Source organism: Rhineura floridana, chromosome 5, assembly GCF_030035675.1.
Source record: "Rhineura floridana isolate rRhiFlo1 chromosome 5, rRhiFlo1.hap2, whole genome shotgun sequence".
Classification (NCBI taxonomy): domain Eukaryota; kingdom Metazoa; phylum Chordata; class Lepidosauria; order Squamata; family Rhineuridae; genus Rhineura; species Rhineura floridana.
Window position 1 is genome coordinate 168,173,559 of NC_084484.1, and position 21,523 is coordinate 168,195,081.

The 21,523-nt window shown below is 45.2% G+C and overlaps 1 protein-coding gene across 3 annotated transcripts in view; it reads left to right on the top strand.

Moving 5' to 3' along the window:
• Positions 1 to 19,100, top strand: part of MTMR2 (myotubularin related protein 2) — a 51,752-nt gene extending 32,652 nt beyond the window's left edge. For 2 of the 3 annotated variants that reach the window (XM_061628775.1, XM_061628776.1), the window contains exons 6-15: positions 830 to 931; positions 1,947 to 2,030; positions 4,584 to 4,733; positions 6,234 to 6,422; positions 8,334 to 8,519; positions 8,775 to 8,981; positions 10,592 to 10,684; positions 12,046 to 12,159; positions 14,926 to 15,102; positions 16,344 to 19,099. In XM_061628775.1, the coding sequence (XP_061484759.1) occupies positions 830 to 931; positions 1,947 to 2,030; positions 4,584 to 4,733; positions 6,234 to 6,422; positions 8,334 to 8,519; positions 8,775 to 8,981; positions 10,592 to 10,684; positions 12,046 to 12,159; positions 14,926 to 15,102; positions 16,344 to 16,505 (1,464 nt within the window). In that variant the 3' untranslated portion in view covers positions 16,506 to 19,099. Of the gene's footprint in view, positions 1 to 829; positions 932 to 1,946; positions 2,031 to 4,583; positions 4,734 to 6,233; positions 6,423 to 8,333; positions 8,520 to 8,774; positions 8,982 to 10,591; positions 10,685 to 12,045; positions 12,160 to 14,925; positions 15,103 to 16,343 lie in introns of all 3 variants that reach the window. The other variant, XM_061628777.1, reaches the window with a different exon arrangement.
• The last annotated feature ends 2,423 nt before the right edge of the window (positions 19,101 to 21,523 follow it).

Consider the following 21,523-nt stretch of genomic DNA (forward strand, 5'->3'; position numbering starts at 1 on the left):
ATTTGAGATTCTTTGAACAGCGAAGAAGCCTCCACCCTGCACCAAGTCAAGTGATCCTTTCAGCCCTGTAGTCACTATTCTTGCCATTTCCTATCCTTTTTCCCTCTTGTCATTGGGGAGAGACATGAAAATAGATAGTGACATCCTGTTAGGAACATAGAAAAAAATGCTGCATTTTGCTGGAGACCTACTGCCGGTCAGTGTAGACATTACTGAGCTACATGGACCAATGATCCATTGCACCTGTGGGGCCGCCAACTCAGAGCTCCCCCAACCTTGCCACTGCGTTGCCCAAAGCCACCCCGGTGAGTGACAGGGGGCCCCCATCCCCTTCACACACCACTGCTGCCTGTGTTTGCTAAAATGTACTCTAGAATAACCCCTCTAGGGTCTTGCTCAGTGGTAGAGCACATGCTTTGCATGCAGAAAGTCCCTGGATCAATCCCTGGTATATCCAGTTTAAAAGATTTCAGGTTGCAGGTGTTGGGAAAGATCTCTTCCTGAGATCTTTCAAAATAGACAGTAGCAGGCTAGGTGGATTGCTAATTTGACCAAGTTAGTGTTAAGGCAAATTCATATGCCTAAGCCCAAAGATCCTCTGTAACAGCCTTCCTGAGCCCTGGGTCCCCAGATGTCACTGGACTACAATGCTCATCCTCCCTGGCCATTGGCCTTGCTGGCTGGGGATCATGGGGATTGTAACCCAACAAGATCTGGGAACCCAAAGCTGTTCTATAACCAGAAGATGTGAGCAGTTCCTTGTCAGATTAAGAAATGTTCTGTTCTATTATGTTCATGGGAGGACTGAGTTTTTCCTAATCTTTTTCAGGATGTCCGGAACCTACGGTTTGCACATAGGCCTGAGGGTCGCACAAGGAGGTCCATATTTGAAAACTTGATGAAATATGCTTTTCCGGTGTCGAATCATTTGGTAAGTGCTTTTTTTGTACATAAAAGCAATTTTTGTCAATGAAATGTCATGCTTGTAGGATGAATGAGAAGGGATTCAAGAGCTTTCAATCTTGCCAGGGGTTCTTGAACTCAATTTAACATTGGATAGCGGGAACAGAAGCCCCATGTGATGTATCTGTGGCCGGGGATGTACCACAGTCATACTGCCAGGGAAGCCACTGGTGAGGGAGGGAGAAGAATATCTGAGTGCTTTCCCAAATAAAATTTTAGACCAGTCTTTTCCCTGGTAACCTAGTCTTGTTGCAGGGAAAGGTAGCATTTTATGTTGGGCAGCAGTCAAACATTTGGTTGCCCTGTCAACATTCTGAAATGGTAGGTCATAGCAACTGATGCAACCTGTGGGGCTTCCACTCATCAGTTTTGTTTTGATTCATCCCAAGGGTTTGATGCTTGCCATGGCATGCATATGCACAAGGTACACAAAAAATTGTGAGTTTTTTTGGCTCAGCTCCTCATTGCACACTATAATCCAAACTGACTGAGTTGAGTTTCTGACACCATCACTACTTTTAAGGTTCAGAATATTGGAGTCACCACTAATGTAAACCTCTTCATTTTTAAAAAAAATACTACCACCACCACCAAATGTGAGCACCCTGTGGCTGTTTTTATGCGACAAAGCCATATGATCTTGCCTTGAAAGATTACTCTGTATTTATGCTGTCAAAAGAGAGTTCTTTCACACAAGTCTTTCTTCAGAAGTTACCCTAACCCCCCCCTTTCTCCCTTTCACTGCCCCCTTGGTGATTTCGTAGGTAATAGATCAGAGAACAAAGGAATATGAAGAAATGTACACTGATGCGTTAATTACCATGTACAAAGACAGTTTCTGAGTCTGCCTGCTTTTCGTTCATGCTTCAGTGTTATAGAAGGAACAAAAAGGCTGCACATAAATTGTTACTTTAGATAACAAATAAAATGGAAAATAAGCTGAAAAGAGCTGAATGGTCCCTCCCTCTCTTCTTGTTTTTAAGTCTCTTTTTGCATTTGAATACAAAGAGGTTTTCCCAGAAAATGGCTGGAAGGTTTACGATCCTGTTTTGGAGTATAAGAGGCAGGTAAGCACTTCCCTTCCCCCTCTGGCTTACACTCATTCCATGGCAAAGCTTGTCCTATATAACTGCATATTCTTGCTTCCAGATTGGGGAACATTTGATCTGTAGTTTAAGGAAACCTATGCCTATGTCTGCCTGGGATGGATTAATCACTCTGTTGCATGGGTGGCCAACTGAGCCATTAGTGGCACTGGTGGTGCTGGGGAATTGTGGGACTCTTGGACAGGAGCAGGAGGTCCTATTGCAGCCTTTGCCTACCTGGTGCCCTCCAAATCTTTTGGTCTCCAGCTCCAGCCAGAATGGCCAATGGGCACGGATGATGTGAAGTATAGTCCATAACATCTGGAGGGCACAAGATCGGGGAAGGCTGGTTTAGTGGCTTATCTTTAAAAAAAACCAAGCCTGCTGTATGAATGAATGAATGAATGAAACTTTATTTTTACCCCGCCCTTTTTCCAAACTGGAACTCAGGGCGGCTCACAAATAAAACTACATGTAGTTAAAAACATACAAAAATATGCAATTTGATGATGCTGTACTGCCTGCATCATTTGGGCTTTGCTGTTGCCTGCTCCCAGGCTTAGTAAACCAAAGGCAAAACCATTCTAAGGCACAGTGGGCTCCATATCTACATGAGTGAGCACTAGAGTAGCACAGTCTTGAACTTTGTACTTGGCCTGTGACAGTCTTGTCAGAACGTTATGCATAAGGAAATTTATTTGGAGTTTATATTGGTCCATATAGCCCTGTGCTGTCTGCTCTGACGGACAGCAGCTCCCCAAGGTCTCAGTCAAAAGTCTTTGCTGCTACTTGAGGACCTTTATCAAGAGACACCACCCATTGGTATATGTGTGTATTAGGGATGGGGTTCGCTGCCTATTTCTGATCCGCTTGCATTCCAAGAGTCCGTCTTTCCTTCCCGATCTGCCCTTTTTTGTTCCATGGGGATGTCTGTTGTAGTAGAGTGTGAACACAGAGAGCAAGGGAGATGAGGGAAAGTGGAAAGGGGGTGTAGCTGTGACTATCATGGAGGGACCCTGCACTTCTGAATTTGCCACTACGGTACTGGTACAATCCACACACTGCAATCTACACATCCACAATAAAGTGTCATTTAAAGTCCTCTGCAGACCACCCATGCAGTGTCTGCTGTGCTATATGTGGTATCCGTGACGTTGTTGCCACTTACCAGAAAAAATTACGTAGTCTTTCAAGAATGAAATGGAAAAAAATTGCATTGCATTGAAACGTCATTTGGTAGATTGAGAAAACTACATTTTCTTCTGCAATATAATTTGATAATGAATAATGACCGAAATGATTACTTAACCTATACATTATCAAGGAACAGAAGAATTAGAGAACAGACAGACTAAAATAAAAATTAAGATGAATGTTAATGGCCATTTCTGAGAATTAACAAAACAAAGAGAAAATGGATGTAAATGGCAATCATTATCATCTAGACAGCCTTTAAAAATGCATCAACGTAGAGGACAGCCAATTACGAAGATAATAATGTAAAATTCAGAGTGGATTTTAAAAAAAGAAAGATCAGTGCCAATGACAGCCATGACCTGCCACAAGAATCAGTGCCGCTCTGAAAAGGGAGTGGACTGTTGGATGGAGTCAAAATCTGATACTAAGTCCAATTTAGTGGATATTTGCTCCCATCCCTAGTGTGTGTGTGCGTCTGTGTGTGTGCGTATCTGCTACATACCAAACACGCGAGCATCTTTCCCCTTGTGTTGTGCTACAGTTCAAACTTGAAGACTAAGTTCTTATTGCAAAAGCAAAAAGCAACAATGCATGTGTTCGGGAAGGGGCATAGCTCTGTAGCGGAGCATCTGCCTTGCATGCAGAAGGTCCCGGCTTCAATCTCCAGCATCTCCAGGTAGGGCTGGAAAGACCCCAGTGTGAAACCCTGGAGAGCTGCTGCCAGTCAGTGTAGACAATACTGACCTAGTTGGACTGATGGCATGACTCCAGAGTAAGGCAGCTTGCTATGTTCCTAGCTATGGGGAATTTAGACTGTGGATTGGGAAGGCTAGAAATCCTAAATAACTTACTTCAGCACTAGAAGAGCCCTGCTGGATCAGTCCAAAGGCCTATATAGCCCAGCATCCTGTTTCACCCATAGATGCCTATGGGAAGCCCCCCAGAGTGCCGTAGTACTTGCCTGCTCTTGCTCCCTAGTTCCAGCCGGTATATTTGACACTTTGGCTCCCTTTGTATTTTAGCTACGTATTAATAGCTCTTCTTCCGTTTGAGTTATGAGAACTAAAAGCAGAAAATCTCTTGATCTTCACCTCCTGGACAGGAACTTCCTGGGGAAGGGCTGTAGCTCAGTGGTAGAGCACCTGCCTTGCAGGCAGAAGGACCCAGGGTCAATCCCCGGCATCTCCAGATAGAACTAGGAGAGACTCCTTGCCTGAAATCTTGGAGAGTCGCTGCCACTCAGTGTAGACAATGCTGATCTAAATGGACCAATGGATCTGACTCGGTGTAAAGCAGCAGTTTCCTAGGTTCTAAATGTCTGCTTTTCCGCCCCCCCAGGGAATTCCTAACGAAAGTTGGAGAGTGACCAAGGTTAATGAGCAATATGAGCTTTGCGATACCTATCCTGCCCTTCTGGTAGTGCCTGCCAATATTCCCGACGAGGAGTTAAAGCGAGTGGCTGCCTTCCGATCAAGGGGACGCATATCTGTGAGTATGGCATAGGAAGGTAAACCTTGATTTGCATACTTAGAGATCCTAAGAAGAGCAAGGTTCAAAGAGAGAGAGAGAACAACTCAAGATACAAACAGGACTAGATCTGAGAAGGTAGAAGTTGGGTAGGAAAATTGAAAATATGCTCCAGATAGGTCCAACAAATCTACCTGCAGACAGACTGAAATTGCCAAGAGTAACGTGATTTAAGGGTTGTTGCGAGGATAAAATGTGGGAAAGGAATACTGGTAGCTCCATGGAGGCAGGTCAGGATAAAAATGAAATTGAGTGGGTGGGGCATAAACCTTTGGCTGGGAACCAAGAGACTGTATTAGATGCACCCTATGGACTCTAGGCACTCTTTAGTTCAATTTTTTTAAAAAATATCCAGCTAATATCTAAATAAGTAATACTCAGTAGACCTTCTCATTTCCTGCATGAAATATTTTGTAGTTGTCTGACTGAAAGTGTCCCATTCCTGTCCATTTTAATTCATTCACACCAAGTATTGTAATGTTGATACGTTCCATTTGTTTCTTGACAATTTCTAACTTTCCCTGGTTCATGCTTCTCACGTTCCATGTTCCTATTGTGTGTGTCATACTACTCTGGACTCTCCTTTCGCCTCTGTGCGCTTCAGCCTCTGGGCTTCCTTTCGGCCTTGACCCAGCGGTGTCATTAGTCGCAGTGCTACTCATACTTGTCTGTTATTCATCCCCAGTAACTTGATGAATGCCATTTGACCTGGGGGTCTCATCTATCTCGTGTTGTATTTTGGATAGTCTATTCATAGGATTTTCATGGCAAAAGATATTCAGAGGTGGTTTACCATTGCCTTCCTCCGAGTTTGGATGTATCTTAATCTGGTGTCTCAGCTTTGACCATTCTGCCTTGGGTGCCCCTGCTAGGAGTGTATCCTCTTGGTCTAGACTTCTGACGGCATTGCTCTCAACTTCTTTGATACTCTCAACCCCCCTCACCATGTTAAGGTGTGCATCCCCCCCTCTCTAATATAGCAGATTATAGCAGTAAAAACAAGAGTTTTATAACACCTTTAGAGACTAACCCAGCCTGGACTACAGTTCCCATAATTCCTGACCATTTGGCCATGCTGGCTCGGGCTGATGGGAGATACAGTCCAGCCACATCTGGGGTCCCAAAGGTTGGGAAAGTCCGGACTAACCTATTTATTATGGCATAGGCTTCATCATAAGATGCATCATCATAAGATGACGTAGACCCTAGTCCATGGGGGCTTACATGCCATCATAAACATGTTGGCCTTTAAGGTGCTACAAGACTTTTTGTTGAGTACTGGGGAGAAGGTATGTGTATGTGCGTTAAGAGGGTAGGGAAAAGACCAGGGGGAGCATTTCCCCTTAATTTATACACACCCCATTTGCAATCGCAGTAGCTGGAAATAGAACAATGAAATAAAATAACATTACTGCTTTGACCCACTTTTTTAAAAAATAAAAGTCTTCCTCTTTCTACAAGGTCTTGTCATGGATTCACCCGGAAAGCCAAGCCACGATCACTCGCTGCAGCCAACCGATGGTTGGAGTGAGCGGCAAACGGAGCAGAGAAGATGAGAAGTGCCTGCAGTCCATCATGGACTCCAACGCCCAGTCCCACAAGATATTTATCTTTGATGCCCGGCCAAGTGTGAATGCTGTAGCCAATAAGGTTGGATTATGATGCCTTTCTCAACAGCAGGGTGGGGAAACCTCAGTCCCAGGGGCCAAATGCGACCCTCTAGGCCTTCCTATCTGGCCCTCAGAACTCTCCCAAGGCCATGCCTCTCACTGGCCTTGCTTCGCACATGCACCTGTGTACACCCCCCCCCTGTGTTTTTGCCTGCCTGGAATGTGTCCTTGAAGTCTGACTTTCCTTGCCTGGATGGAGGATAGAGACAGGAGTGTGAGTGTGTCTAGAAATTAGCCTTCTGTATACAAGTAAAATTTCCATCTGCTGCTCTGCTCACTTTTGCTTTTGGTTCTACTTACACTGGCGTGTGGTCCTTGGAAGCCTGCCCAGAAGTGAATACGGCCCTTGAGCTGAAAAGGGTTCCATACCCCAGCACAAGATCAGCTATGTCAAGGAAGCTGCGCAGTCATAAATATCCTGATAAAATATGTGGCTGATAAGATTCACAGTAACCTATAGTTAAACCCATACAGGTGGATTTGTGCTTTGGTTATTACTACCTTTACAGGAGTTAAAGGTCCATTTATTCCTATACCCATCTATTTATTGTTGGCATGGGGGGCGTTGTTAACAATAAAGCAATGAGTTATCATTGTATGAATAAATAAGTCCAAGTATTACCAAAACCATACCACTTCCAGAATAACAAAAACTATGTAAAATAGCAACTCGCAGATTTAAAAAGCTCAGTTGGAACACTGTTGTTCCAACTTGAGAGCCAAAAGAATGTAGAGCCATCCACCGTCAGATCCTGCAGTTCCAGAAAGATGATACCACCACTGAGAAGGCCCCACTTTGGATAGCCATTGTTCAGGCTTCCTGAAGACAAGGTATCCAAAGCAGACCCTCCCTCTGTTGATCTTTGGAACAAGGATGGATGTTCATGCGGGTCAGAGAAGACTTTTCATACTTGCTTCCTCTAAAGCATGAGATGGCTTACAAAATGGATAAAGATAATGTTCCGGATGAAGACTTGATGGGAAGGGAACTCCCCTGACTGGATAGTCACATGGGTAGGGGAAGCCCTTTTCATCAGTTCCTTTCTTCTTGAAAATGTGCTCTGGAAGAATGTGAGAGATAGTGCTGGGGGCCAAAGGAAGAGGGAAGAATTGGTCAAAAAGTGTTGTTTTTCTAGCAGAAGCCTCCACTGGATCTTGAGCCATTCCCCAAATGGCACGAGCTTTTCCTTTCACAGAACAGCACACCTGGATCCAACCCATTATAATAATGGATGGAAGATACAGGAAAAAGGAGCAGTAGAATTAAAAACGAGTATTTATTTATTTTATTTATTTAATTTAATTTATATACCGCCCTAAGCCCAAGGGCTCTCTGGGCGGTGTACATAACAATAAAGCAATCAGAAAATATATAAATACAATAATACAATAGAATCAAAACCAAACAGACATAAACAAAATAATCAGAGCAGAGTAGTGGATTAACGCAACATTTTTAAAGAAGCTATTCTTATTCCCCAAAAGGCATTCTAAAAAGTTGAATAAGGGGAGGTGTGTTGATGCACTGTCCCAGGGAGCTTACTTCGCAGCTTCGTCCCTGTCATAGAAAAGGTCCTGTTTCCAGCCACAACTAAATTACTCCTTCATAAACAGGATTTGAAAAAAAACATTCAATACAGATCTTATTAACCATGGTGGGAGATTATATAAGGCAGGGATGGGGAACCTGTGACCCTCCAGATGTTGTTGGACCCCAGCATCTATCAGCCCCAGGCAGCATGGTAGTGGTGAAGGATTATGGGAGTTGGAGTCCCATCCCATCAACAACATCTGGAGGGCCATAGGCTCCCCTTTACTGATAATACACTCAGCGAAAGGTCAACTTGGGGTCTTACCCAGAAGACAATCCAGTGTGCTTTTTCTTCTACAGGCTAAAGGAGGTGGTTATGAAAGTGAGGATGCCTATCAGAATGCAGAGTTGATCTTTCTGGACATCCATAATATCCATGTTATGAGAGAGTCATTAAGGAAACTAAAGGAGATTGTCTATCCCAACATAGAAGAGACTCACTGGCTGTCTAATTTGGAATCCACTCATTGGCTAGAACATATCAAGGTACATTTACCAAATTACATATCCGTTGGGCAAGACTGCATTTTTTAAAAAAAAAAATACATGTAATTATTCTTTGTGAAACACCCTTTCTCACTCATTCAGTCTTCCTTCCCACCCAACTCTCCCATGACTAGCCATGCCGACAAAAACCCAAGACTTTGTCCCCATTCTTGATGGGGCCTTTCTGTTGTTTTACATCAGGCCCTAATCCATTGGTAATGGATATCACAATCGCAAATACCCTTTTCTACCCAGCTGATCCTTGCCGGCGCGCTTCGGATTGCCGACAAGGTGGAATCAGGGAAGACCTCGGTGGTTGTGCATTGCAGCGATGGCTGGGACCGAACCGCCCAGCTCACCTCTCTCGCCATGCTCATGCTGGATGGCCATTTCCGAACAATACGGGGCTTTGAAGTGCTGTTGGAGAAGGAATGGCTGAGTTTTGGGCATAGATTCCAGCTGGTGAGTTGGTAACCTCCCAGAGTGACTGAAGAGACTGCTATCACAGGCATTGCTCTTAAGTAATTTAAGGGGTGGTATACAAACGGAGAATAGATGACTGACCGGTAGTTGGCAGCTCCTCAATGTTGTTGGCAAAGAATTGGAGGAGTTCCCACAGCGCATAGTTAAACTATGGAGATTGCTTCCTCAAGATATAGCGATGGCCACCAACTTGGATGACTTTCAGAGAGGCTTAGACAAATCATGGAGGATGTGGCTATCAGTGGCTATTAGCCACAATGGCTATATTCTACCTCCACTGTCAGAGGAAATATGCTTCTGATTTCCAGTTGCTGGAACCCATAGGAGGGGAGAGTGCTGTTGTGTTCAGGTCCTGAGTGTAGGCTTCCCAAAGACAGCTGGTTGGGCACTGTGAGAACAGGATGCTGGGCTAGGTGGGCCACTGGCCTGATCCAGCAGGCTCTTCTTACGTTCTTATGATGGCTTTAAAGGAGGATTAGACAAATACATGGAGAATAAGGCTATCAACGGGCTGCTAGCCATGATGGCTATGTTCTATCTCCACAGTCAGAGACAGCATGAATGCCAGTTGCTAGAAACCATAGGAGGGGAGAGTGCTCTTATGCTCAGGTCCTGCTTGGGGGCTTCCCATGGGCAACTGTTGGCCACTGTGAGGAAAGGATGCTGGACTAGATGGGCCACTGGCCTGATGCATCAGGCTTTTCTTACGTTTTTATACCTACAACAGGGAAATGGTGAAAGAAAGCTTGGGTTATGGTTCTGAGCAATGTAAGCGCACCAGCAAAACCTTATGAAGGCTTGAATCTATACTCAGGATTCTCAAGGATTGGGAAAAGTGGTCATAGTTGTTTGGAACAGAGAAAACTTGCAGGAAAATGTACATATCCAAGTTCTTCCTTTGATATGAGTGTATCATTTTATGTTTCGTTTGGTCTGTTTACACTCTCTTTTCGCATTTAGGGTTGATTCCAGCCAAGTCATACTCAGAGCAGACCCACTGAAATTAATGGATGCTCCTAATTGAAGTCCATTGATTTAAATGGGTCTACTCAGAGGATGTCTTATTTGGAGTAATCTGGAGAGAGCGAGAGAGAGCAAGAGAGCTGTATGGCCAATTTAATGCAATTCAGATTATTTTGTTCAATGGCTTTAAATGATTGGAGAGGTTTTTTTGGACACCCTTTTATATTTTCAACATTAAAAAAAAAAAAGAACAGGAAGGTGCCTTAGACCAGGTCAGATTGTTTGTCTGTCTGGCCCAATAGTGTCTACTCTGACTGGCAGCAGCTCTCTCCAGCATCTCAGGCAGTAGGGCCTTTCACAGCACCTGCTGCCTGATCCTTCTAACTGAACAATTGAACTAGAAAGCATATTTATTTATTTATTTATTATGCGATTTGTTAGTCGCCCATCTGGCTGGTAGACCAGCATAGTTTCAGCCTCCTTTCTCTCTACCCTTGTTGCATTTTGAAGAGTCTGAAGCTGGTGTACTTAGTACACTGGTGAGTTGCCTAATTTAGTCGGTACTTCTCTAAATGATATTAGTGTGTTATAGGATACATATCCTGTTCCCTCTTGCTTTGCTTTAGAGAGTAGGCCACGGAGATAAGAATCACGCGGATGCTGACCGATCGCCTGTTTTCCTCCAATTCGTTGACTGTGTCTGGCAGATGACAAGACAGGTAGATTTCTAGGCATGTATAAGGGGCTTCTATTGGGGCAGAATCTGGGTTACTTGAGTGCACAGGGTGGTGTTTTGGGATGATTGTTGTTTTTAAAGTGCAAAGTGTACCCTTGTAATTTAACTTACAGAATTCACTCCCCCAAGATGTGGTGATGGTCACTGCTTTACATTGCTTTAAAAAACAAAAACTGGAGGATATCAGCAGCTGTTAGTCATCAGTGAGTCCTGCAAATGCAGTGGAGTGGTTGTTCAGGATTTCACCCACTCCGTTCCATTCCATCCCTCCCCCTTTTTTATTCTCCCCCCCCCCAACAATCAGTCAGCGTCCATGGGCACTGGGCATCCATGTTCAGTCTTTATTTAGCTGTTTTGGGGGTAACTCCTGAATTCCCCCCCCAAGTTTATTGTGTATTTTAACCAGTCTTGGGGTTTCCCCAGTCCTGCTGATGCCTCCCTCTTGTGCATGGGTGGTGCCCTTTTGGCTGTATGAGCATTGCCACTCAAAGCCTGAACGCTGGAAGTACAGGGAATGATAGCTAAATGGAACCTCCCTTCAGAGAAGCAGCATACCTCAGTGCACCAGATGCTGAGAAAACCCACTAGCGAGGAAGGCTGTTGGTTTCATGTTCTGCTTATAAGCTTCCCACCACCATCCAGTTGACTGCTTTTGGACTTGGTGAACCTGTTGGGTCTGATCCAGAAAGTAGATCCATTGTACAGATAGGAGTGTGCAAACTGGACCCCCAATAAAACGTTCCACTGTAGAGTGCTCCTCTTCAGGGTGCCAGCCAGCCAACCGTACCCTCTTCTAGAACGCTTCATTTCATTTATCCTCCCCCAGTTTTTGCCTCCTTTAGTTCTTCTCCCACCCCCACCCCCAAAAAAAGTTTTTTTGTGCTTCTGTAGCACCTTGGGACTCCTCTGAGCTGCGGATATAGCCCTCTAGTAGTGCATGGATGATGCCACTTTTGACTACATAAGGATCTGCACTTGGCTAACTGAGTTCACTCTTAGAATACAGGATACAGCCAGCAGTCATCCCCTTCTGGCTCTTACAGGGTATGCAACGCAGGCATTTCTTGCTTTTGGAAATCCATTACTCGGTTATGGTAAAGAGAGATTGTCAGACAGTAACGCAAAATAAATTTGGGACCTTTTGGGGAAATATATTAATATATAAATGATATTAATTCTTTAATATTCTTTAATTTACAATATAAATAATATTAATTCTTAACTAGGAATCAGCCTAGCACTTCCCCCCAACCCTCTCCAGTACAAACTCTTCGCAGGAATGTTTTCATGTCCCATGTGGGAAATGTCCAGTGAAAACAAATTGCAACTGCTTGTCTTTTGAAGTTTCCCACAGCGTTTGAATTCAACGAGTGCTTCCTGATCACTGTTCTGGACCACCTCTACAGCTGCTTGTTTGGGACTTTCCTATGTAACAGCGAGCAACAGAGGGTGAAAGAGGTAAACGACAACAAAAACCAGCCACTCCTTAAAAAAATACTTTGCTCACCTACCCACCAACATCTCCTGTTTTTATTGCTACTTTTAAAATGCAAAGAAGACTCCGTTTTGGTTTATTTCCAGAGAAATAATGGCTTCAATTTTTAAGAGACATGATAACAAAAGTAACAGGGGGAAGGAGAAAAGAATATTCAAGAACCAACCCTTCATTGCTGGAGTCCTCAACATGGCACTTTGGGGCAAAATGGCACCCTCATGCATCACCCTTGGCATCCATCAAAGCCCTCCCTTCCCCCCCCTTTTTTTTTTTTAATATTCAGGTTTTTGGTTTTCTTTTTTGGTTTGGGTGGTGTTGCCTTTTGAGGGAGGGGAATGTTCCCTGCTTTTTTGTCTGTGTATTATTTGTTTTGGTTGTGCGTAGATGTTTTGCCTGTTTTCTTGCGGGCGGGGGGGGGAAGGTTGTTCTGAGCATCGACAGTCATTCTTCTGCTAGATGGGTATTTTGTGGTGCCTTTGATAGGCCCAAAAAGGTTGGGAACCCCTGCTTTATTGTAAGATGTATTGCATATCACCATTGTGATTATGATTATCCTGCCCTTCCTCCAAGGAGTTCTGGCCTATCCTCACAGGTTCCCTGTGAGGTAGGCTAGGCTGAGAGCTAATGGCCAGCCCAAGGTCACCTAGCAATCTTCACAGCTATGGACTTGAACTTGGGTTCCCCCTGTGTATGTGTGTGTGTGTGTACACACACACACACATGGAAATGGACTGCCTTCAAGTCAATCCCAATTCATGGCGACCCCTTTGAATAGGGTTTTCATGGTAAGCGGTATTCAGAGGGGGTTTACCATTGCCTCCCTCTGAGGCTGAGAGGCAGTGACTGGCCCAAGGTCACCCAGGGAGCTTCATGGCTATGTGGGGATTCAAACCCTGGTCTCCCAGGTTGTAGTCTTAACCACTACACCACACTGGCTCTCTAGCATGCATAGAACTGAGCTGCTAAGCTGCTAAGCAGTATGTCACTGGGGTATACTGATGTGACAATAATTAGCATTTGTTGTGCTTTTGAACGTTCAAATTATTTTGCAATAACCTTTACAACAATCTGAAGGCATGATTATCATCCCATTGCTTGCAGGTGGGGGAACGGGACTGAGTGTGTGATAAAACAACTTGCTCTAAGGCTGCCTAGTGAGCTAGAAAGGCCATAGTTCAGTGGTATGCTCTGCATGCAAAAGGCCTCAGTTCAATCAGCGGCCTCTTCAAGAAGGACTGGGCAAGATCCCTGCCTGTTACCCTGGAGACAATTCAGCCAGTAGACAAAACTGAGCTAGATAGATCAATCCCTTGGCTGAAAAATGGAAATGGACTGCCTTCAAGTCAATCCCGACTTATGGCGACCCTATGAATAAAATAAGGCTTTCATGGTAAGCAGTATTCAGAGGGGGGTTCCCATTGCCTTCCTCTGAGGCTGAGAGGCAGTGACTGGCCCAAGGTCACCCAGTGAGCTTCATGGCTATGTGGGGAGTCTAACTCTGGACTCCCAGGTCGTAGTCCAACACCTTAACCACTACACCACACTTTCTATATATATATAACCTGGAGGACAGTACCAGCATCACTTAGCTTCTGCAAATGAAGCCCCTCTGAGCATTCCATCCTCAAAACCCTATAACAGCCACCTTGGTAACAGCATTTGTATGTTGGCAGCTGATGAAGGCAGAACCCAAAACATTTTGGTATTACAATAAAAACCTCTGTTTTGTTAATCACAATTACGTGCATATATTTTTAAGTGATTAACGGAATCCTTATAGGGATCCAGAGCAAGCTTGGGTGAAGTTCTGTTTGTTGCTTTCAAAATTGTGTGTGTGTGTGTGTGTGTGTGTGTGTGTGTACACAGTAGGACCCTGCTTTTCAGTGCCTCACTTCTTGGCATTCCGCTAATACGGTGGTGCCAGTGGGGCGATCAGCTGGAGCGTGTGAGCTCCCTGTGCTCCAGCTGATTGCGTGCTACAGCTGATCGCTGTCAGCTGGAGTGCGGCGGCTGGAATGCAGTAGGGCCCCAGTTTCTGGTGGTTTTTGCTTTTCGGCAGGGGCCTGGGGAAAAAAAAATATATACACACACCCACACGAGTCTGCTTCTGTTTTCATAGCCCTGCCCCTTAATTTGCATAGCCCATCCTAGCTTTTGTTTCTTGCCCCTCCTAGTGTGTGATGGAATATTGAGGAGGGGCTTAGCTCTTGGGCAGAGTGTCTGATTTGCATGCGGAAGGTCTCAGGTTCAGTCCCTGGCACCTCCAGGTACGGCCGGCAAAGGGTTCTTCCTGAAACCTTGGAGAGTCACTGCCAGTCACTGTTGACAGTACTGAGCCAGATGGACAATTGATCTGACTCAGTATAAGGCAACTTCCTATGTTCCTATGAGAAACTGATTTCATGTAGAGATAAATATGTAGATATGCACATGTCTATACAGTGATATTTTGACTTTCTCAATTTCAGAGCTTCAAAACATGTCAAAGGATGTAGTCATTTTCTGTAGAGTAGAGGAAGCCAACATGGTGCCCTCCAGATGTTAGTGGACTCCAACTCCCATCAGCCAGCATGACCAATGGAGAGGGATTATGGGAGTTGGAGTCCAGCAACATCTGGAGGGCACCATGTTAGCTACCTCTGCTGTAGAGAGTTGCTGTAGCCCAGACATGTGCTACAACATGGCCCTCATATGCCACAAATAAAGCATTTCTCCACTCTGCTTTTCAGGGACTCCCCCAAAAAACAGTATCGCTGTGGTCCTATATAAACAGCCAGCTTGAAGACTTCACCAATCCTCTGTATGCCAGCTATACCAACCACGTTTTGTATCCCGTGGCGAGCATGCGCCACCTAGAGCTTTGGGTAGGCTACTACATCCGGTGGAATCCACGGATGAAACCACAGGTAATCTGATTGGGCAGAGAAAGGAGCTTGGGTGCAAATCAGAAATGCCAGACTTCCTCTGTATTAGAAGTGCCTTGGAATATGGCAGGTGTGGGAAACCTGCAGCCCTCCAGATGAAGCTGAACTACAGCTCCCACCAGTCCCAGCAACATGACCAATGGCTAGGGATGATAGAAGTTGTAGTTCAGCAGCATCTAGAGGGCCAAAGGCTCCCCACATCCAGAGTATGGTACAGTAGGGCCCCGCTTACTGGCGCTTCGCATTCTGGCGTTCCGCTAATGTGGCAGCAGGAAATTCCCCTTTTTAAAGTTGATTTTGTGACATTTTCACATCTTTTTCATGCGATGGCCCCATTATAGTCTATGGGTTCCGCTTTACGGCGGGGGCCTGGTCCCTAACCCGCCGTATAAGCGGGGGCCTACTGTATCTGTTAAAATACCATGTATCTTCTGTTTGAAGAATCGGGTGCCTAGCAACGCCCAACAACAACTCAGTACATAATGATGAATTCTGTTCTCAGAACTGTCCTCATTAGAGATGCTGGAAAAATTAATAATTACTTAGTTCAGTATACAAATTTGCCTGCTCACAATACTCCCAAAACAACTCAAGGCAAATGTTATTTTTCTCATAGTTCTCATGCAGCTTGAAATGAAAACAAGACTCTCCCCATAGGCATAGAATTGTTTTTATTGTTATTCTGTGTTCAGTCCCAAGTCCTGGACACCCACTGCTGCTCAAATATTCCCCTAAGAGGGATTTTTAAAGCTCTGGGGGCCAGTGGGTGAGTCCCTGGGGTTCGTAGTTTGCTTCCCAGGATTTGCATGCGGAAGGTAACAAACAATGAGTAGTAAGCCATTAACCGACCCTTGCCTTCCAATCGCAGTTTGTTTGGAGAGAAACAAACCACAAGCCTGGGTTCATATGTAACAACAAGCCAAACTATGGTTTGTTGCCTCCTCGGTGCAGCAACAGCAGGAATGGGGGGAGGAACAAAGCATCTGTGATTTCAGCAGGAGGCACCAGCACGCTGCTTGTTCATTTTAAACCATAGTTAAAATAAGCTATGGTTTACTGTGGCATGTGAACCAGACCACTTACTCCTTTTGTTATTACTTCATCATGTCCTGGGGCTTATCTTTGGGACTGAAAATAGCTTCCGGGGCTGGCCCAAAGGAAGTCCCCCATGTGGTTATTATTCCTTCCTTCTCAAGACTTGAGTGCTTGTTGTCTCACTGTAGGAGCCAGTGCACAACCGTTACAAGGAACTCCTGGCAAAACGGGCAGAGCTTCAGAAGAAGGTGGAAGAACTTCAGCGGGAGATCACCAACCGCTCCACTTCATCCTCTGAGAGAGGCAGCTCGCCTGCTCAGTGTGCCACCCCAGTCCAGACTGTGGTGTAAACACAATTCCAGATGCTTTGATTCATTATAATCTCTCCAGAGCCACGTCATAAAGGCAGCTTTTCTAGAGAAAGGAAACATGGAAGAGCAAACTCTGTGAACTTAGAAGGCAGGTCAGATGCTCTTATTTATTATGCTACATCCCTCCAGGATATTTTATTAAGGCTGTTACACTGCAGGAAGTGAAAGCCTTTTTTGTTGTTGTCTTACAAGGCCTCATGTATAATTATCATTCCTGAGGGCTAGTTACAAGGAAGCTTGCTGGCATGGCATCCCAAGACAAGACCAGGACATTTGAGCATTGAGCCAGGTGTTAAGCACTTGTGTTGCTTTGTACTGGAGAACACGCACTCTCACTAGAAAAGAGAATGCAGACATCCAGCAAAGTGACCTGAACACAATAGAATCAGTGTGTGTGTGTACGTGTGTGTGTGTGTGTGTCCTGCTGCACACAGTGGAGCTTCCTGTCTTTTCTTTGCCACCCAACAAGCCGGTCCACAAAACTGAGAGGAATTTAAGCAGGCTGCAACACACTACAAGGAGCTGCATTCTAGAAAAGGGACAAAATTAGGCAATCCCAGTGTGAGTGCATAAGCACTTGTGCTCTATTGGATTCTGTACATTGTCAACAAAGAGCTTGTCCCATCGTTGGAAGGAAAACAGCTTTTGAAGAGGAACAATCAAAAATCCAAATCTTTCAGCTGCTAAGATGGGGGTGGACAGACTTTGTGGTCTATTTGTGGGCTGGCAATTCTTTCCCAGCAAAAGTGGCAGCAATCCATTTGCCAGATGGGTGCCATCTTTGTATAGGTATGAAGAGAACACAGTTTCTGTGCTAACTTTATCTAGGAGGTTCTGATACTGCAAGCGCATCACAGTTTTGGTTGAGGGATTTTATAGCCGGAAGAAACCAGTTTGGGCTGCAGCAGTCCACAGGTGGACCACAGCCAATATCTTGCCTGCTCCTGATTAGAGAGGCAACATTCATCAGTTGGGGGTCATCTTCTGAAAAATAAACTCTCAATTTGGAAAAATGGCTCAGTACAACAGTTTCATTCTTATAATTTTGCTTTTTAAAAAAACGAACAAGGGAGAGCTGCTGCACAGTTTTAGAGCTTTAAATTCACAAATATGCTGGTCCTACTTGCTAGCAGTTTGCTGTAAAATACAGTTAACCATATTGCAGTGCTAACACAATGTCTTGTTATTCAAAGGTCTGTTGAAAAGGGTCTCCATGTCAGGCCCACTTCCCCCTTTCTTTAATGCAACATTCTCCAACCCAAGAACTTATAACCGCAGCAGTCATCATCCCCTATGACACTAACGTTAAAACTGTCTAAGGCAGGGATGGGGAACCTGTGGCCCTCCAGACGCTGTTGGACTACAACTCTCATCAGCTCTGACCATTGGCTGTGCTAGCTGGGATTGGTGGGAGTTGGAGTCCAACAACCGCTGGAGCACCACAGGTTCCCCCATCCCCAGTCTAAAGGGTTTCAGTGGCCAGTAGTCTTTCAATTCTCCCTTAACATCCATTGCTACTGGCAAAGGGGGGGGGAGGAGAGGGAAGCTATGAAGCCTGCAGAGGGGGGAGAAAAACTGAGACAGTGAAAAGGATTAAATTATTTAAGTTGAGAAGAGGAATGCACTTCCTCCCCCCCCCCTCAGTGTTGGATATGTTCGCCTTTCTGCACTGGTTGGTGTGGAGAAAATGTATTGAAATTGTATTGTGAAGTGGTAGAGCCCGTAGGTGGCATGGCTTTGCTTTGCTTTCTGACAGTGTTGATATCCGTTGTTGGGTTTTACAGCATTGTTTCAGTGACTTGAAAAGATTGGTGTGCATGTGTGTGTCCTGGGACATCCCTGTTGAATGACTGTAGTCGTCGTCCCCAATGTTCAGTGGTGTGTGCGCATGCACACATGGGCATTTCATGTCAGGCCTACAGATCATAAAGTCCCTCCTTCTGCACCAAAGCAGCCACAGTTTGCCAGTGTTTCTCCGTGGGGGAAAGACACATTGGAATTTAGGTCTGCTGAGAAAGGCATCTCTTGCTATTATTGTACTAATGCATTGGTCCAGTTTGATAAAGTGCATCTTTAGATGATATACTGAACGTTTCTGAGGAGCAGAACCTTTTCCATCCCCCAAACTCAAGTCCCTGGTTGTTTGGCCACACCATCCCACATGTTCGCTAATATGGAGGGAAAGCATCAGCGCTTTCCTTAGGACCACTGACTCAGAGCAAAATCGACACTTCCCAACCCCGAGTGTCCTTGCCTCTAAAACACCTCCAGCATGGCCAAAGGCTAGAGATGATGGACATTGTAGGCCTGCTTCACAGGAGTACACACACCTGTGCATGCAGTGTGCCTCTCAGCCTCCACAGAGACACACTGCAGGCCCCATACAACATACAAACCGGCTCCCTCTTCCCACTTCCCTGTTAATGCTGGACATTCTGTTGCCGTAAAAGGCCACCTCACCCCTCTCCGCTGATGGTGTTGTGATCAATAAAACACTTGCTTTGTGGTGGATTTATTTTTTGCGTCCCCTCCCCTGCAACATCTTTGAGCCCATCTTGTTTTTTGCTTTTCCTCTCACCTGTCTAATGTCTGAAATAGGTGAGCTAAGCCAATCCGCTTTTCATCTTGCTTGCGCTTTTAGAGGCAGGTGCGTCCAGCTCTTACCATTGCCTAGGAGTGAGGAACCTGTGGCCCTCCTAATGCTCCTAGATTACAGCTTCCACCATCTCTGACTGTTGCCTGGGGCTGATGGGAGCAGTAGTCCAACGCCTAGAGTTATTCATTCCTGCCATTTGCCCCTTGTTTGCCCTAAACCATACTTCACCAATCTTGGCTCTCAGATGTTGTTGGATTACAGCCCACAATTCTCCCCAGCTAGCATGGACAATGGGCAGGGATGATGGGAGTTGTAGTCCAGCCACAGGTGGAGCCCAAAGGTTGGGGGAGGTGGCCCTAAGTCAACTTTCCTCTAGATTTGAAAGGACTCCTCCTAGTTGAGCCAGAGAAGACATTTCTGCAAATGCAGCTTGTCCTTGCTGCAGTATTGCAGGGGCTGGAGAGCTGTTTGCCAGATCTGTTGTCCCTGTTTAAAATCTGCTGCCTCTTCTCAGGGAATAGGGCAGTGCTAACTCCCTATCTTCTAGCATCTTCATAAATATTTGAGTGCTTCTCCCCGCATGCACACACACTCTTTCATCTGTTAGCATATGGTAGGGGAAGCACCATAACAAAATGGGCGGAGCACATCCTTTGCATGCAGAAGAGCCCAGGTTTGATCCATGGCATTTTCAGTTTCAAGAATCAGGTGATGGGGGGGGGAAAAACCTGCCTAAAACCCTGCAGAAAGCACTGCCAGTCAGAGCAGGAGACAATACAGGGCTGGCTGAACAAACAAACAGGTGACCTGCTATCAGACAGCTTCCTGTGCTGTTGCCATAAGCCTAACCTTGGGCAGATCACAGAGAAAAGACCTCCACAGCCAAGATGGGGAACCTGGAGCCCTTCGGGTGTTGTTGAACCCCCAACTCCCATCAGCCCGTCAGTGTGGCTAATGGTCAAGGATAATGGGAGTTGTAGTCCAACATGGGGGGGGCACAGGTTCCCCACCTCCAGGCTACAGCTACCATACCTGCACCCCCATATGCTTCCAAGCATATATTCCTAGCTGGTTGGTGTTTTACATTCCAAAGCAATGTTCTGCCTTTCCTAGGAGGAAGGAGACTGCAGAAATTAGGGAGGGGGGAAATTGGTATTTCTGGCAATTTCCCCTCCTACGGAAGAATTTGACTGGGATGAAGACTCCTTTTAGCCACTAGAAGGGGACAGTGGTATGGTGGACCAAACTGACAAAATTGCTTGGTTAGAAGGCTAGACTCAGACCTGCTCTATGCTAAAACCATGCCTCACCCTGCTGGTTGGGGTTGATGGGAAATGCAGTTCCACAATATCGAGAGCCACGGGTTCCCTATCATTCTAGACTCTTGGCCATCACTACCATTTCCATTTTTCTTGCCTTTTCTCCAGCTGCTCCACTTCCTTCAAACTTTGTGTGCAGAACTCACCGCAGGATCTCATTTGAGGTGGGCATCTGTTCCCCAAGTGCACAGGTGAAAATCCTCTCCCCTTACGGCACTCTGACACTTTTCTACAATCTTTTGAAGATAGGCTTAGCAGACACAAAGGTGATTACTCCGAGTTTATGAAGTGAAACGTAATTCTGTTCCCTTTTTGTTAGCTGCGGCATATGTTTTTATTGTTTGGAAGCAAAATGCACAATTAAACTGTACAATGGGTGAAGTAGACACTGATATGACAGGTTGGGGAGGTACAGGATTTAGCTAGGTCTGGTGTATAAGTGCAGCAGAATGAGATGGTAAAGGTTTTGTCCCAGACTGTGGGGGACAAGATGCTGCTCCTCACAAAGAGCTACCTACACATAACAAATTAGCACATTGGAAGAAAGGGCCCAACTCAGTCCCTTTTGTGCTAGTTTTCTGCCTTTGGGGTTGTTTTTCATGTAGAAGAGCATTTAAAAATGTGAAGTGATACGATCCATGCTACTGTTCTGCTCTCTACACAGTCTGGAGAAATCTGTGGCTGTTCAGATGTCCCTGGACTCCCCATTCCCATCAGCCCCAGCCAGCATGGCCACTGCTCAGGAATGACTGGGATTGTAGTCAAGTAACAACTGATGCTTACAGATTTCCCACCCCGATGTAGACCAAAACCTATTCTGCAGGCCCCTTGACAGTATGAGTGTGTCCTGAATGATGGCTTTTCCCTATATTACTATTTTTAAATATTGATTATCAGCTATGTATTGTCTAAAAAGGATATAGCTATCATAAACTGAAAACCAAAATGTTCTTTGGCACTGTCTTGATAGTATTTTACCACTTTATGACCAGATAAGGCAACTGTGAACATACAACAAAAATGCATGATCCAGTTGTCCAAAGACAACCAGAAGCCTGATGTCTACAAGATTGACAGACATG